Source organism: Tursiops truncatus, unplaced genomic scaffold (assembly GCF_011762595.2).
Source record: "Tursiops truncatus isolate mTurTru1 unplaced genomic scaffold, mTurTru1.mat.Y mat_scaffold_129_arrow_ctg1, whole genome shotgun sequence".
NCBI classification, from domain to species: domain Eukaryota; kingdom Metazoa; phylum Chordata; class Mammalia; order Artiodactyla; family Delphinidae; genus Tursiops; species Tursiops truncatus.
In genome coordinates this window covers 50,992-64,596 of record NW_022983179.1, presented here as the reverse complement: position 1 = coordinate 64,596, position 13,605 = coordinate 50,992, and the positions used below count along the sequence as shown (strand labels likewise).

Sequence of the window (13,605 nt, the reverse complement as noted above, 5' to 3'; positions counted from 1 at the left end):
GAGGACCGAAGTCTCCCACTTCTACTGTAGACCGGTTTCTTCCGTCCCCTCTGTCCATTTTTGCACCGTTCACTTGGGGCGCTGCTGTTGGGCTGCCCAAGAGACCCCCCTGACGTGCACTAGCTGTTGCATTGTGACAGACGGGAGCGGCAGATGGGACCACCCCTCACCCGGGCAGACCCGGGGCTCCTCTGGCTGCTGGTGCTTGGATCATTCCTGGTACCTTGGGTCTACTTCCCCTCCTCCCCCAACCCACCTGTTTTTTTTCTTTTCTGTGTTTCTGGCCACCCCACAAGGCTTGGGTGATCTTAGATCCCCGACCAGGGATTGAACCCGGGCCACCGCAGTGAAAGCATAGAGTCCTAACCCCTGGAACTCCAGGCAATTCCCGCTCCCCGCCCCCTCCTTAGCAGTGTTTGGGAGGGGATGTCGCCCTATCGCTGTGACAGCCACAGAGTCCTGGCCAGGTCCCCCGGCCCATCCCCCACACGTGGAGGCAGCAACTGTGAGCTGGGGGTGCGCCCTGGCCTTCAGTGCTCTCTACACACCACTGGGCGCTGACCACAAGGACTCGCGGTATAAGCGTGACACCCCAGCGCCCAGAGGGTGGTGGAGCATGGCGCCCTTGAAGTGTTTAGCTCGAAAGGCAAGGAAAAGAGAACCAGGAAAATGTCTCCAGACACAGGACCCACAGTGAAAAGCAAACCTCAATCCTGCTGTCCAGACACCAGAGAGCACCCCCAAACTGAACACCCGCAGGCCCCTGCCAGGGACCGTCACCTCCACACCTGTGCGTCTCAGGACAGTAAGGGCTCTTTTCAGGCCTCTGACCAGGAGAGGCCTGAGCTCTTCTCATCTGTCAAATCGAGACTCTGCTGGAAACGGTGTCCCCGCAACCATGAACCCGTGGATGCCAGGCCCTTCCTTGTGCTTGTCCAGCCCTTCAAGGGTCTTTCTAGTGAGTGGAGGCACATCGTCTGAGGGGCTTCACTGGCTACCTGCTAGGTGCCCGCACTGGGCCGGGGGTGGGCTGTCACCTGTCATCGTTTCCTGCTGAGGGGACTCAACTGCTCAGCCACGCCCAGGACGGAGGCGCCAAACACGTGTTGGGTGGAACATCGCTCTCATGTCCCCGTGCTCTTTACTGCCCTGCAAGGTTCTGGCCGCGTTACCACCTCCGTGTGTCTGCAGGGTCTGCCTGGTCAGGGTCCTCTGTGGGCCTGCCTGGAGGGGTCGGGTATTCCAGGAAACAGCGGGAGCCCATGCAGCGATGGCAGAAGTGGCTCAGCGGCCAACGGATCAAGGTCAGGGAGGCGGCAGGCCTGGCGGCCACCTCAGGCATCCAGGGTGCGCAAGAGGCAGCAGCGCGGCCCCCGGGAGCTGCGCGGGGGGGGAAGGCTGAGGACTTGGGGGGGTGCGGCGGCCAGGCCCGGCACGGGCCAGGGAGGACTCATCTGGGCGGGAGGCCAGGCGCAGCAGAGCCAGGGGACCTCGGCTGGCTGGGCCACCCCTGCCAGGACAGGGACTAGAGGGACCAGAACCTGCACGTTGGGATGCGGCGCGGGGGGCTCGGCTGCTGTCCGAGGAGGGGCCGGAGCGACAGAGTCAGTCCCGGCCAGGGCGGAGGCATGGTCGAGTTGCGGGTAGCTCGGGGTCCCCTGGATATGCTCAGGAGACGGTGGGAGGCCGTCCTGCGGCTCCGCGGCACTGAGCGCCGGGAGGTGCCCCGGGGCTGCCGGCTCGCCGTCCACCTGCCCGGATGCTGGTTTAGTGTGCACTGTCGGCTTCATCCTCACCAGGAGGTGCGGGCAGTCTCTCTGAAACAGGGGACTGTGGTAGAAGTGTAACTGAGGTCGCAGTTGAGAGAGAAAAGGAAACCCCGAGTCACAAAAGAGTTGCTCGCAAGCAGCAGCCGCCTGGCTGGGCCCCTGGGCGCCCTCCCCCAGCCGACCCAGGGCCTCTTTGGAGAAAGCGGGACCCGGTCCCAGCAGGACGCTGTGCCCCAGCTTTGACATCCCCGAGACGCGCTCACTCACCATCACCTTTCGCCCTTGGAAAATGACTGAAAATGGCCCCTTAGGACGAGTGCAAGGCCCACGAAAGGGGACTTGGCGTTTGCAGGTACGAGACTGCAACAAGGTTCGGTAGCTTTCTAAGGAAGTGTCCGAATCGCCCCCTGGCCAGCGCCTCCAGGGGCCAGACCGGGGACGCTGACTGCTTCCCAGGAAAGGACCTGCGCCCCCACTCAAGTGATGCTCTGGAGCTATGGGAGTCAAGGGGGCACACAGACCTCCCCCCTCCCCCCGGCGGGCCACTGTCCCCGAGCAGGAGGACGGGAAGGGCCAGCGTTGCAGCAGTGTCCTCTTGTCCCCCGCTGTGACTGCGGGTCAGGCACGAGCGGCACTGCCCACGTGTCAGGAGTACAGGATGACGCCTTGCCCGCGTGTGCTGTGAAATGATCACCACAGGGGGTCCAGTTCACACGCATCACCTCACACAGACACACCAAAGGGAAAAGGAGGAGGGAGAGAAGTGACGTCCTTGTGCTGAGAACGTTTCGGGTCCCCCCATAACAACGTCCCAACACAGCGCGCGGCACTGCCAGCTCCGGCCGTCACGCCGGTGCCCAAGTACCACCTTTAAAGGAAGCTCTCCCGACATGCCTGCCGCCGTCCCAGGCGGCCCTGGGGTTGGCACCCGCCCCCCACCCCCGGGCCCAGCGGCTCAGCCCCTGGAGAGGGCTCCTCCCCCGCCGTCCCCCGCCCTCCTTACCTCGCTCAGGACGTGGGCGGGCCGCTCCTTCGTGGACAGGTTGGTCACGCAGAGGGACGTGTGCATGTCCTGGTACACTTTGCTGAATCCATAGCGGTTAAGCTGGCGGATGAAGCTCTCCACACGTTCTGTCTTGAACACCTTGTCTAGGCCGCCCCTGTCCAAAACCTCCTTTTGAAACAGCGGCCTGTTGACGCCTATGCAAGTTCCGTCTTCATTCCACCCAATGGATGCAAAGCGACTGCTGTGGACGTTCGTCCACAGCTTCCTGGGAAAGGGGTGGAAGAGCAGGCTGCCTTCCCACACGGCCTCGCAGGCGGTGCGAGGCCTTTTCAACAAAGGCTCTTCCGTCAAATCCTGGAAAGCGGCTTCTCCAGGCAGCAGCCTGAGGTCGGGGTGCCCCGCGGGCACGGGCTGGTCCAGGGCGAGGGACTGGGGGGTGCAGCTCCCTGAGCCGAGGGCCGGAGCCGCTGTGTCGGGAGGAAGAGGCGCCTCGCCGAAGCCGGGCGCCCTGCCCGCGGTGGGGCCCTTCTCGTCCGCAGCCATGCGGAGCACGGCGTGTCCCTCCGCCACGTAAACGGGACAGTGCAGCGCGGCCGGCAGCACCCTGGGCTCACACTCCCGCTCAGCCCCTCACAGAAGTGCTCCGGTTGCTCGGGGGTGACAGCACAGCCCAGCCAGGAAGTGACATCCTAAAGGGCAGGCCCGTCAGCATGTCAGCCTCCTGCTTCACGCCCGTCATCGCAGGGGGCACGAAGACACTCGTGCACGGGTGCAGAGCCACAGGCCGAGCGCTCGTGCAAACCGGCCACGGCCTTCTGGTCCCGGAGCCCCCGGGCCAGGCACACGTGCACGGACCCACGTGTGACCCACGAGGTCAGAAGTCCTCCTGTGTGTCCCCTGGCCTTCCGGGCCGTGCACAGCACCCATGATTTCAAGCACGAGCCACGTCCGGGACAGGGCCCACGATCAAGGGTGCAGGCACCCTGCCGTTTCGGCACCGTCACAGGCCATGCAGCTGGTCCTCCACAGAGACCCTCTCCAGGCCCTGCCGTCGGTCCACAGGAGGTGCAGGGAGGGGCTGCAGCAGTGATGGGTGAGCTCCTGGGCACAGAGGAGGTCAGGCCGCTGTCCCCTGCGGCTCCTCAGCCTGCACGTGTCCACCCCAGGCTGGTCCCACTCTGCACACCTAGTTTCCCATCACCCGGGACGGAGCGGTCGCCCTGAGCCTTCACCCACGGTGCGGCTCACTTTCTGCCGACCGCTGTCCACGGGACCCCCGTCTGGGTTTGCCCAGGCCGTGAGTGCTGCCATCCTGCTCTGGGACCTGCTGCTCGGACATCAGACAGGCGGCCATGCACAACCGCCCATCTGGCACGTTCTCCCCACGTGCGCGGCCACCTCCACTGATGCCCCCCACCCTACTCTGGTCACGGGCTCGAGGATCTTCCTGAGATTTCCACGACCCAGAAACGCCTCCAAACCCAATACGTCACCTTCCCACGGCCCAGGCGCCCAGCCCAGTGGGTGAGAGCGAGGGCTCGGCCAGAAGATGCCAAGGCCGGCACCACAGGCCTGCTGATCCCCAGCTGCCTGGCTCACGCCCTCAGAGCCTCTGCTTCCCCACGAGGATACTCGTAGGAGCACGTGCTTCGTGGGGTCCTGAGGACTCAGGGGGACATACAGCAGGAGGCAAGGTACCTGCCACTTAACTCACAGCTACCGTGGTTATGGAGAAGCGTGCTGTCTCACAGCAAGTTTGAATCTAAGGAGCTTAAGCAATGGTCCATCAGTGGCCCTTGGCTACCTGCAGGAAGCCTTCCATCACCAGCAAAAGGTGGCCTTCCTTGTCGATTCTTGCAAACCGTGGGCTGAAACGCCACCTGAGTTAACTGTCTCTAGAGACAGCTACCCAGAAATCACAGTGCATTTTGCATAGATGTAAGTGGTACTCGGTGCCCACGTGACTGGGCAATGCCTCAGGACCACTGAAAAGCCGAGTTCCACTTTAGAATGTCTGGGAACTCGCCAACACTCTCGGGCCCCTCCTCAGCTGTCAGCATTGTGGCCGTGTGCTCCCCCGCCAACAGCCGAATCCCTGGGCCTCCCGCTTTCCTCTCTGTAGTGCATATTCCGGCTGTCCCTGGAGACTCCTGAGAGATGCTCACCCACCCCTGCTCCCCTCGGCTGCTGGTGGCAGCTCAAGGTTCCCTTTTGTGCTCGCTGACAGGACTTCCAGCATCCTGGACTATATCCAAATTAAGACCCGCACAGTGCACGTGGAAAATGATGAACCAGTTTATTGAACAGCTAAAGGGGAAAAACAGAGTGGATTGGGCTACATTTGCTATACACCAAGCAGGAAAGTTGGCACCATTCCAAGTGTCCCCTTCAGACAGCACAGGCTTCCTACAGGCTGGCACCAGGGTGGAGCAGTGGGCGCGGTAGATGTCAGCGGAGCCCGGTTTAGACAAGGTAGCAGCTGCCCCCTCTCCCCCTCTCCCCTGCTCCCAGGTGACAATGCCAGGGCTCCTTTTACCTTCTTTTACTCACGGCCTGCTTGTTCCCATCGCATCTGCTTTCTTCCCTCTGACTTGTGGCTGTACCCCCAGCTCCTGGAGTCGTGGTCCTCCTAGCTAAAAGCATGGGCCCAGCTTGGGGGCAGACACAAAGCCCCAGACCTCAACGCGCACACTCTGATGGCCACGTTTAGTCTCGGCACCCTTCTCCAGTGCTCCAGCTTCCAGTCGTGCTGTATGGCTTTCTGCAAGTCAGTGTTCCCAGCATGTTAGCAAAAAGCACAGTTTCTTGCTTATTGCGGCCGTTCCGGCAGTAGCAGCTGCTGTGTTTGTGGAGAAATTGAAGGGGAAATGGCAATGTCCCATGAAGGGGTGGCACCCCGATGGGCAGGACGGGGGTGCCACTGGCCTCTACTTCTGCAACAGAACACGTATGTCTTCAGTACAAGCTTGTAAAAAAATACTTTAACAGAATATACTGTACAGAACTAGGATTTAACACGGTATATTACAACGCTAAAATATTTGTATAAATACTATACAGGCACGGAGTCACTCCATTAGAAAGGGCTCACCAATGGGGCCAGTAAAAACCCAGAGAGAAACGACGTCCACGGCAGGAGCAAGGCCAGCTGAGGCAGCATGGGTGCACACGGGGCCCGAGGCCCATTCTCAGTCCCCTAACTACGCCACAACAGGGGCATCTGAGCTACGCGGCCAGGCCGGCCTGGTTCAAAAATACATTTTTCAATAACAATTTTGATGGGAATTTTCACACTTTGAAAACCAGCTGTGTAGCCATTCCTGCTCAGGCCTAATCAGCCACCCAGGATGGCTCCAAGCCAGCTCCACAGGCACCTTCCCGGGGGAAATCACTTCTTCCCTCTCCACAGGCTCCCTCCATCAGATCCACAGCCGCTGACACGCACCCCACACCATGCTGCGTGTTCCAGGCCCCTGTCACCTGCGTGTCCTGTCGCGGTGAGTCATTGGTAGGCATTGAGTGCAAACAAGGCATGAGATGAAGTCCCCGGAGACCCAGCTCCAGCTCCAGTTCTGGGGGTGGGGGAGGTGAACGGAGAGGCAGAGGAAGGCGGAAGAGAGTGCGGGCCAGGTCCTCTCACGATCTGCCCTGGAAGGGGCTGTCTAATCTGGCATTTCGATATTTAATTTGGGAGGTGGGAGGACATACTTCCCAGGGCTCTGGGTGATAACCACCCTGGTCTTCTTTCGAAACATAGGAGCGATCTTAGGAGGCTCTGGAACTGGCGTTTCTTCAGTTTCCTCATTACCTTCACGGTGGAGGTCGTAGGAAATGTTTCCGTATTCTCTCAAAAATGGGCAGATTTCAAGCAGAAACTGACAGAAATCCTTGCGAATCCCAAACCACCCTGAAAAGGAAGAAATGTACTTTCTCAAACACTAGTCTCCATTGAATTTCAGGTTACTTTTCTTTCATGAATGAGAACTTTTCCTTGTACGCTGTAGTGCTTTATCCTGATGTCTTGGGAATGAAGCCTGAGCAAGGCCTCAATACCGACTAAGGGTAAGAAGGAAGCCCTGCAGCTCTGCAGCTCTGCAGGTGGCATTCCTGGACTGGCAGCTACCAGATGTCTCCCTGGGGCCTGTTAGGGATGTGATCTTGGGCCCCAGCCCACACCTCCTGAACCAGAAACTGTGGCGGGGTGGCGGGGGGCAGTCCTGGGATTCTGATGGGTCCTCCAGTATGCGAACTATTGCTCTCACGAGCCTCAAATATCTGCGGTGTCTGGACTATGTCAACATCCTCCAGTCTTCCCGGCCCAGAAGAAACACATGTGTGACAAAGAATGTCACCCAAGAAAAGGATCTCCATCACCCTCTGGAGTCCGGGAAGATGGCAGGCATGTGTTGGTCCAGGCCTCAAAGCTCCTTCTCCAAGGCCCGTTCTTCTGGTCTGGGTACCACTAAACCGTCAGCTCAGTGCTGGCTCTCCTGGGGCAAAACCCCCGGTGGCATTAGTTTCCAGAAGGGCGTGCTCTGGGCCTACATGCAAAGGAGCTCAACGTCTAGTGAGGAGGGGGCCCTCATCAAAGAGCACTTCAGAAAGGGCTATCACAGCACACAGGTGGAGGGGGAGAGAGAGAAGCCGGGCACCACTGACAAGACTTGGAGACCTCAGGAATGATGCTGGCAAGAGCGAGGACAAAACAGACACTGGGAGGACGCTCAGGGTTTGGTCGATGATGTGGATTTTCATCTCATCCTCAGGAGCCCCTGGGAAAAAGGAATCTTGGTCCCGGTGTTGCAGCAGAGGGGATGGGCCCAGAGAGGCTGCCTGCCGCGCTCAGGCCCCGCTCCGGTCGTAGGGCCACGAAAGCAAGGCTGATGGCACGCCCTTCCCCTGGAAGATTCCAGGCCTTCTTCAGTCCTACCTTTCCCAGGGAAACTCCCTGATTGGGGTCCTTAGGTTCGTCTTTTCATAAAGCGGGGCCACATACACACACACACACAGCCACGCATCAGGCACACAGACACACACGCACACACACAGTTCAAGCGCTTCGGAAATGCTGCGTACATACAGTGGTTTCCGCCTTTCTGCCCGAATGTGGTTGCCATGAGAGTGATCAAGGAAAGCCAGAGCGGGACAAATATCGGGACACAAGAGAACGCGTTGTGGCCGTCTAGCTTGTGAACCAGCAGGATCTAAAGAAAGAGAAACAGTTGAGGTTCTGTCGATGGAGCATCTGAAAACAGACCCTCTCTGAAGCCAGACTGCACTGCCCCTCCCTCGTCAGGTCTCATAAGGGGGACGTTCGCTCCACAGGAGGCAACGGTAACCCTCCATTCTGGGGGAAAGGACAAGAAGAGCTTTCATATGGCTCTTCAGGACTAAGCAAAATCCATCCACCTACAACATTTCCAACATCAGGACTGTTCTGGGAAACTCTTGCAGCTGTTTGGTTGGAGGAGTCAACAGTGCCCACTCTATAATTCTCCACAGGGCTCAAATACAAAAATATCACATCCAACTTTCTCTTTCTAGAAGACGACAAATCGGGGCTTCCCTGGTGGCGCAGTGGTTGAGAGTCTGCCTGCTGACGCAGGGGACACGGGTTCGTGCCCTGGTCTGGGAGGATCCCACGTGCCGCGGAGCAACTAGGCCCGTGGGCCACAACTGCTGAGCCTGCGCGTCTGGAGCCTGTGCTCCGCAACAAGAGAGGCCGCGATAGTGAGAGGCCCGTGCACCGCAATGAAGAGTGGTCCCCGCTTGCCACAACTAGAGAAAGCCCTCGCACAGAAATGAAGACCCAACACAGCCCAAAATAAATAAATAAATAAATTAATTAATTCAAAAAAAAAAGAAGACGACAAATCAATACATTCAGATGCGTGGTGGCTAGAAAGGTACACTTCTCACTGCCAGCCCCCAGGTCCCCAAAGAAAGGCCGCTCTGACTGTCCTGTGGTCCTCTGTTGGCAGGCTCGCCCGGGGAGCTGCTGTGCTGGGGAAGCGCAGGCTGCTGGGCCTCAAGAGTTCTGCCGAAAGCTTACCTCAAAAGTAAGGAGTGGCACGACAATGGTCATCCAGCTCAGCGCCATGGTGATGTGTGTCCTCCGCTGCTCCGCGATCACATCCATGGAGCGTAGGAACAGCACGGACCACACGATGTAGTAGAGGACCACCAGGCACAGAAAAGACATGAGAATCCACAGGGGGACACACACGACCTGAAGGGAGGAGGAGAGAAGAAAGGTCTTTAGGGTAGGCAGAGCCAACTCCTTCCTGGATCTCTGCACTTAAGACGGTGCCAGGCCTGGATGGGGCCAGCGTGGGAAGAGGACCCGCTGCTCACTGTTGGGGTTGCTGCTGCCCCGGCAGCCCTCAGGGTGACGGGACTCACAGCCACTGCCCTGAGGCGTGAGCTCGCTCAGCGGGCCCCGGGCTCTGCCCGCCTCCCCTCCACCTGCGCCCTGGCTCACCCGGACATCCCCTCTTCCCAGTCACTTCCCATCCTGCCAGAGGCACTGTGGCCAAAGGCTCCTTGGCAACCTGGGCTGCGCAGGGGGCCCAGGCCCTCCATGAACTTGCAAGTCAAGGCTGGGAGGCTTCCGCCACTCGGTCTCCGCTGCCTCGCCCAGGTGTGTTCTGTGTCAGTTGCTGTCATACCAGAAAGAGCTTGTTTCACCCTCACACACAAGCCCACACGATGAGTCCTGGGGGCCTCAGCAGGCTCCTCCCGTGTGACCTTTTCTCCCTTCTGCATGGCCCCCTTGGGTACATCTGTTGTCCCTTTGTCTTCTCTTACAAAACAGTAAAATTGACTGTTATCCTTTGGTGTCCAGTTCTATGACTTCTCACGCACACACGTATAGATCTGTGGAGCCTCGGGCAGGACACAGGACAGCTCCTTCACCCTGCCAGACTCCCTCGTGCTCTCCCATCACTGTGTCACCCCCTCGCCCCACCCATAACCCCCGGCAGCTGCTGCTCTGTCCTCTATCACGACACTTTTGTCTCTTCAAGAACGTGATGGAGACGGACTCATACAGCATGTAACCTGAGGCTCCCTTCTCCCAATCAGCACATCTCTGAGATGCCTGCAGGTCGTTGCGTGTATCTACACGTCACTGCTTTTCACTGCTGAGCGCTGCTCCACTGGGTGGACGCACCCCAGCCTGCTCTCCAGTCACCCTGGGAACGAGATGCTGGTGCTTTCCCGCTTTGGGCACTTGCAAATAAGGCTGCTATAAACATGTGTGCCCAGGTTTCTGTGTGGCTGTACGTTTACATTTCTCCAGGGGAAACACCCAGGATTGGCACTCCTAGGTCACATGGTAACTCCATGTTTCATTTATAAGAAATTGCCGAGCCGTTTTCCAGAGCATCCACCCAGTTTGGCATTTTTACCAGCGACGGGCGAGGGTCCGGGTCCCTCGGGTCTGCCCCAGCACTTGGTATTGTGGTTCTTATCTTTGCCATTTTGATGAGTGTGCTGTGGTACCTCATCCTGGTTTTTATTTGCTTTTCCCGAATGGGTCGTGATGTCCTTTTCATGTGCTTATTCACCATATGTCTATCTTCGTTGTGAATAGTCGCTTCAAGTCTTTTGTCAATCTTAAAATTAGGTTGTTGAGCTTTTAGAGTTTTGAGAGTTCTTTAGATGCTTTGGATACATGTCCTTGGTTAGACATCTGCTTTGCAAATATTTTCTCCTGGTCTGTGACCTGTCTTTTCATTAATTTCATTTTAATTTTGAGCTTCTTTTATAGACCATGTTGTTGGTGCCATTTCCGGGAACTCTTCACCTAACTCCAGATCCCTAAGATTTTTCTCCTATGTTTTCTTCTAACACTTCTTTACTTTTACCTTTCATTTTTAGACCCAGGACTTGAGCTGGTATATGAGTTTTAATCCTTCTGAGGAGCTCAGAGCTCCTGACTGGATGTTTGCTGTGCACAGCTTCCCCTTATGTCCCTCCTCCTAAAGCACGTCTGGGAACAGACTCACTTAGAGGCCTGGTCCTCGTGGGTGGAATGTTAGCGACCAGCCTCACTTGGTTTCTCTTGAACACTGTGGGAAACCTGCAATCTGGCTGCTTCATCTGCTGGGGCTTGCACAGGATTGGGGCTGGAAAAATTCCTCTGTTCATCTTTAGAAAACATGCACAATTCCTAATCTTTTTTTTTTCTGATTTCACCTTACACTAAAATTTTGGTCTTACCCAGATTTGTTTCCTCCATGGCACAACAGAAAGCTCTGAACCAATTACTGTTCTCTAGACACAGCAGCCTGAAGATGGAAGATGGGCGCCTCAACAGTATGTTTTATTATGAATGTTTTATCAGAGATTTTAGGCAGAAGGGATGGATCTTGTCTTTATTCACTAGAGAGGTAACTTATGTTCCCATATTTTCTTCCTTGTCGCCAAATGAATATTTTCTTTTTCTTTAACTATATTTTTTACCTTTGTTCTTTCTTTTTTTAAAGGTAAACCATGTTAATCACAGACAATGTCTTATGTACAAAAGTACACATCAAGCAGGGTGGGGCCGGGGAGAAAACCCCAAACCCTGGCAAGACCTCGCCTCCCAGAGGCAAGATAATTCTTCTACCTTTTGTCTCATCTTCTTTCTATGCGTTACTAGTTGAAACCGTACTGTTTTCTCTAATTTGCAGCTTGCCATATATCTCTCTCTCTCCATCCATTCTTCTGTCTATCTATGCACAATCAGTTTTAACCGAACACCCATTAACGGAAGCAAGAGGTCACTCGCATGACTCAGACTTCACCCCTGGCAGGAGTGTAAACTGGCATAGCTTTTTGGAAAAGGGAGTTGGCAGTGCAGTTTGTATTTCAACATCTCAAAAAGTTCCCACCCTCTGGCCCAGTAATACTGTTTCTGTAGTCCTTCCTAGGAAAACAATGAAAAAAAAAACAGGCAAAGATTTTTATGCACAAAATTATATGCTGCAGCATGATTTATAATTGTAAAACACCGGTAACAACTTCAATATTCGGAAATGAGGGGACGGTCTCATAAATGTATTTGAAGAATATTTTGCATCAATTAAACTTGAAAAGTCATGCTTATAAGAACCTTTTATTGACATGTAAAAATGCTTATAATACAACATTAGAACAACAAAGCAGGATACCAAATTATACATGCAGTATGATCTCAATTATCTTTATGAAACAATAAACCCCCAAACAAGGAAACAAAAAACACTAACCATGTTATCTCCCAGTGGATTATGGGTGATTATTATCCTATTACCTTCGCTTGCCTGTCTTTTCCGACATTTCTACAATAAACACGAATGACTTTTATAATAAAAAGAAAAGTTTATTTAAGGATTTAAAAAGTTACATACAAGCCACGGCCAGTGGATGATCTTGTCCAGTCTTAAGGCAATGAATATGAACTGGAGAATGTTGACAGAACACAGGATTTCTAACTAAAAATGAAGAGAAGAATCAGTTAAACAAAATAACGGTTGCATTCAATACCACAATTGTTTGGTTAACACACTAAAAGGCAATGCAAATTATAATGCAGCAAAAGTTTTATTATGTCAAGTTGCAACCTCCTGATTCTCAGCACCGGAGGAGCAAAGCAGTGCTGTGTCAAGGAGGAACCTGGCCTGGCCTTGGGCCTCGTCCTCTGCTCAGTGGCTGCTCGGCCCTTTATGCTCATCCAGGCAATGGCCTGTCTCCAGGCTCGCGATCTGCAGAGACGCAATCTCTGGTGGTCTCCCCCAGCTTTCTTTCTGCGCCTACCCACAAACATCTCTGTTCTTAATCATCCCTGTACTGCTTTCTTCTTGTACCTGGAACTCAGCCTGCATCCCACCCCTTCCTTTCTGGCTCCTCGAGGACCCTGTCACATCAAGACATCAATTACGGATTCTTTATTGCATCTTTAACCCCGCCACTCCACGATCCTTCCCAGAAGCACAGAAACATGTTCAACTCATTCCCATTCAACACAAAATAACCCCAAACCATCAAGCTCTGTGAGACACCATAGACACTCGAGTCCCTACGGCCACCCCTGCCACTCCAAGCTCCACCCACTGTGGCCCGGCCTCCACCCTCAGGACCACCGGGAAACTGCTTTCATCAAGGTCACCTGATCAGCTCTGCAGCGTCGGACCACTTCAGCTGGCATCCTACTGGGCGTCTGCAGCGTGGGAGATTGCCCGCCACTCCTCCCTCCTCCGAGGATCCCAGCGTGCAGTCTCGCCATCCTCCTGGCCTCTGACACTTCCCTTTCATGTGCCTTTTCCTCTCCTTACATGGTGATGCCCCCCAAAGCCTTAAACTCAGCCTCTCTCCCCACTGTAGAGACTCAGACACAAACACACGTGCTTTCACTCCCTCACCCTGCCCTGGGGTGGGGAGCAGAGCCAGCCTCCACATCCCTGGCCTGCGCGACCTCCTACTGCTCGCTTCTCCAACCTGTCTCCACCTTGGCCTTCCTGCTGTGGCCCAGAGCCGACTCTCCCTGAGGCACTTCAGAGGAAGCCCTTCTCCCCCGAGTTCATTACCCCACCTCCCGCACCTTGCTGCCTTCACCCTGTCTCACCGGGAGCTACCGCTGCGGCCTGATTCCCCAAATCAGGACACAGGAGGGCAGCCCGCATTCTGTTTCCCACACCCTCAGGCTCAGGCACTTGGCCCTGTCCTCCACCGTGCAGACTTCTCTAGCATCCCTAGCCCGGCCCCCATCCCGACTACTCCTGCTTCCTCGGGCCCTCGTGCTCCCGAATGCCCCGCAGGCGGCCCTCCTTTCTGGCTGCAGTGCTCACTGCTCTTCAAGGGCTC

The 13,605-nt window shown here is 55.7% G+C and overlaps 1 protein-coding gene across 1 annotated transcript in view; it reads right to left on the bottom strand.

The window, feature by feature from the left end:
• Positions 1–5,054: 5,054 nt before the first annotated feature.
• TMEM185A (transmembrane protein 185A) overlaps positions 5,055–13,605 on the bottom strand; it is a 31,251-nt gene continuing 22,700 nt past the window's right edge. Inside the window, exons 4-7 of the mRNA XM_033850383.2 lie at positions 12,153–12,236; positions 8,828–9,004; positions 7,856–7,979; positions 5,055–6,682 (exon numbers count right to left, since the gene is read on the bottom strand). Of these exons, the coding sequence (XP_033706274.1) occupies positions 6,438–6,682; positions 7,856–7,979; positions 8,828–9,004; positions 12,153–12,236 (630 nt within the window). The 3' untranslated portion in view covers positions 5,055–6,437. The remainder of the gene's footprint in view (positions 6,683–7,855; positions 7,980–8,827; positions 9,005–12,152; positions 12,237–13,605) is intronic.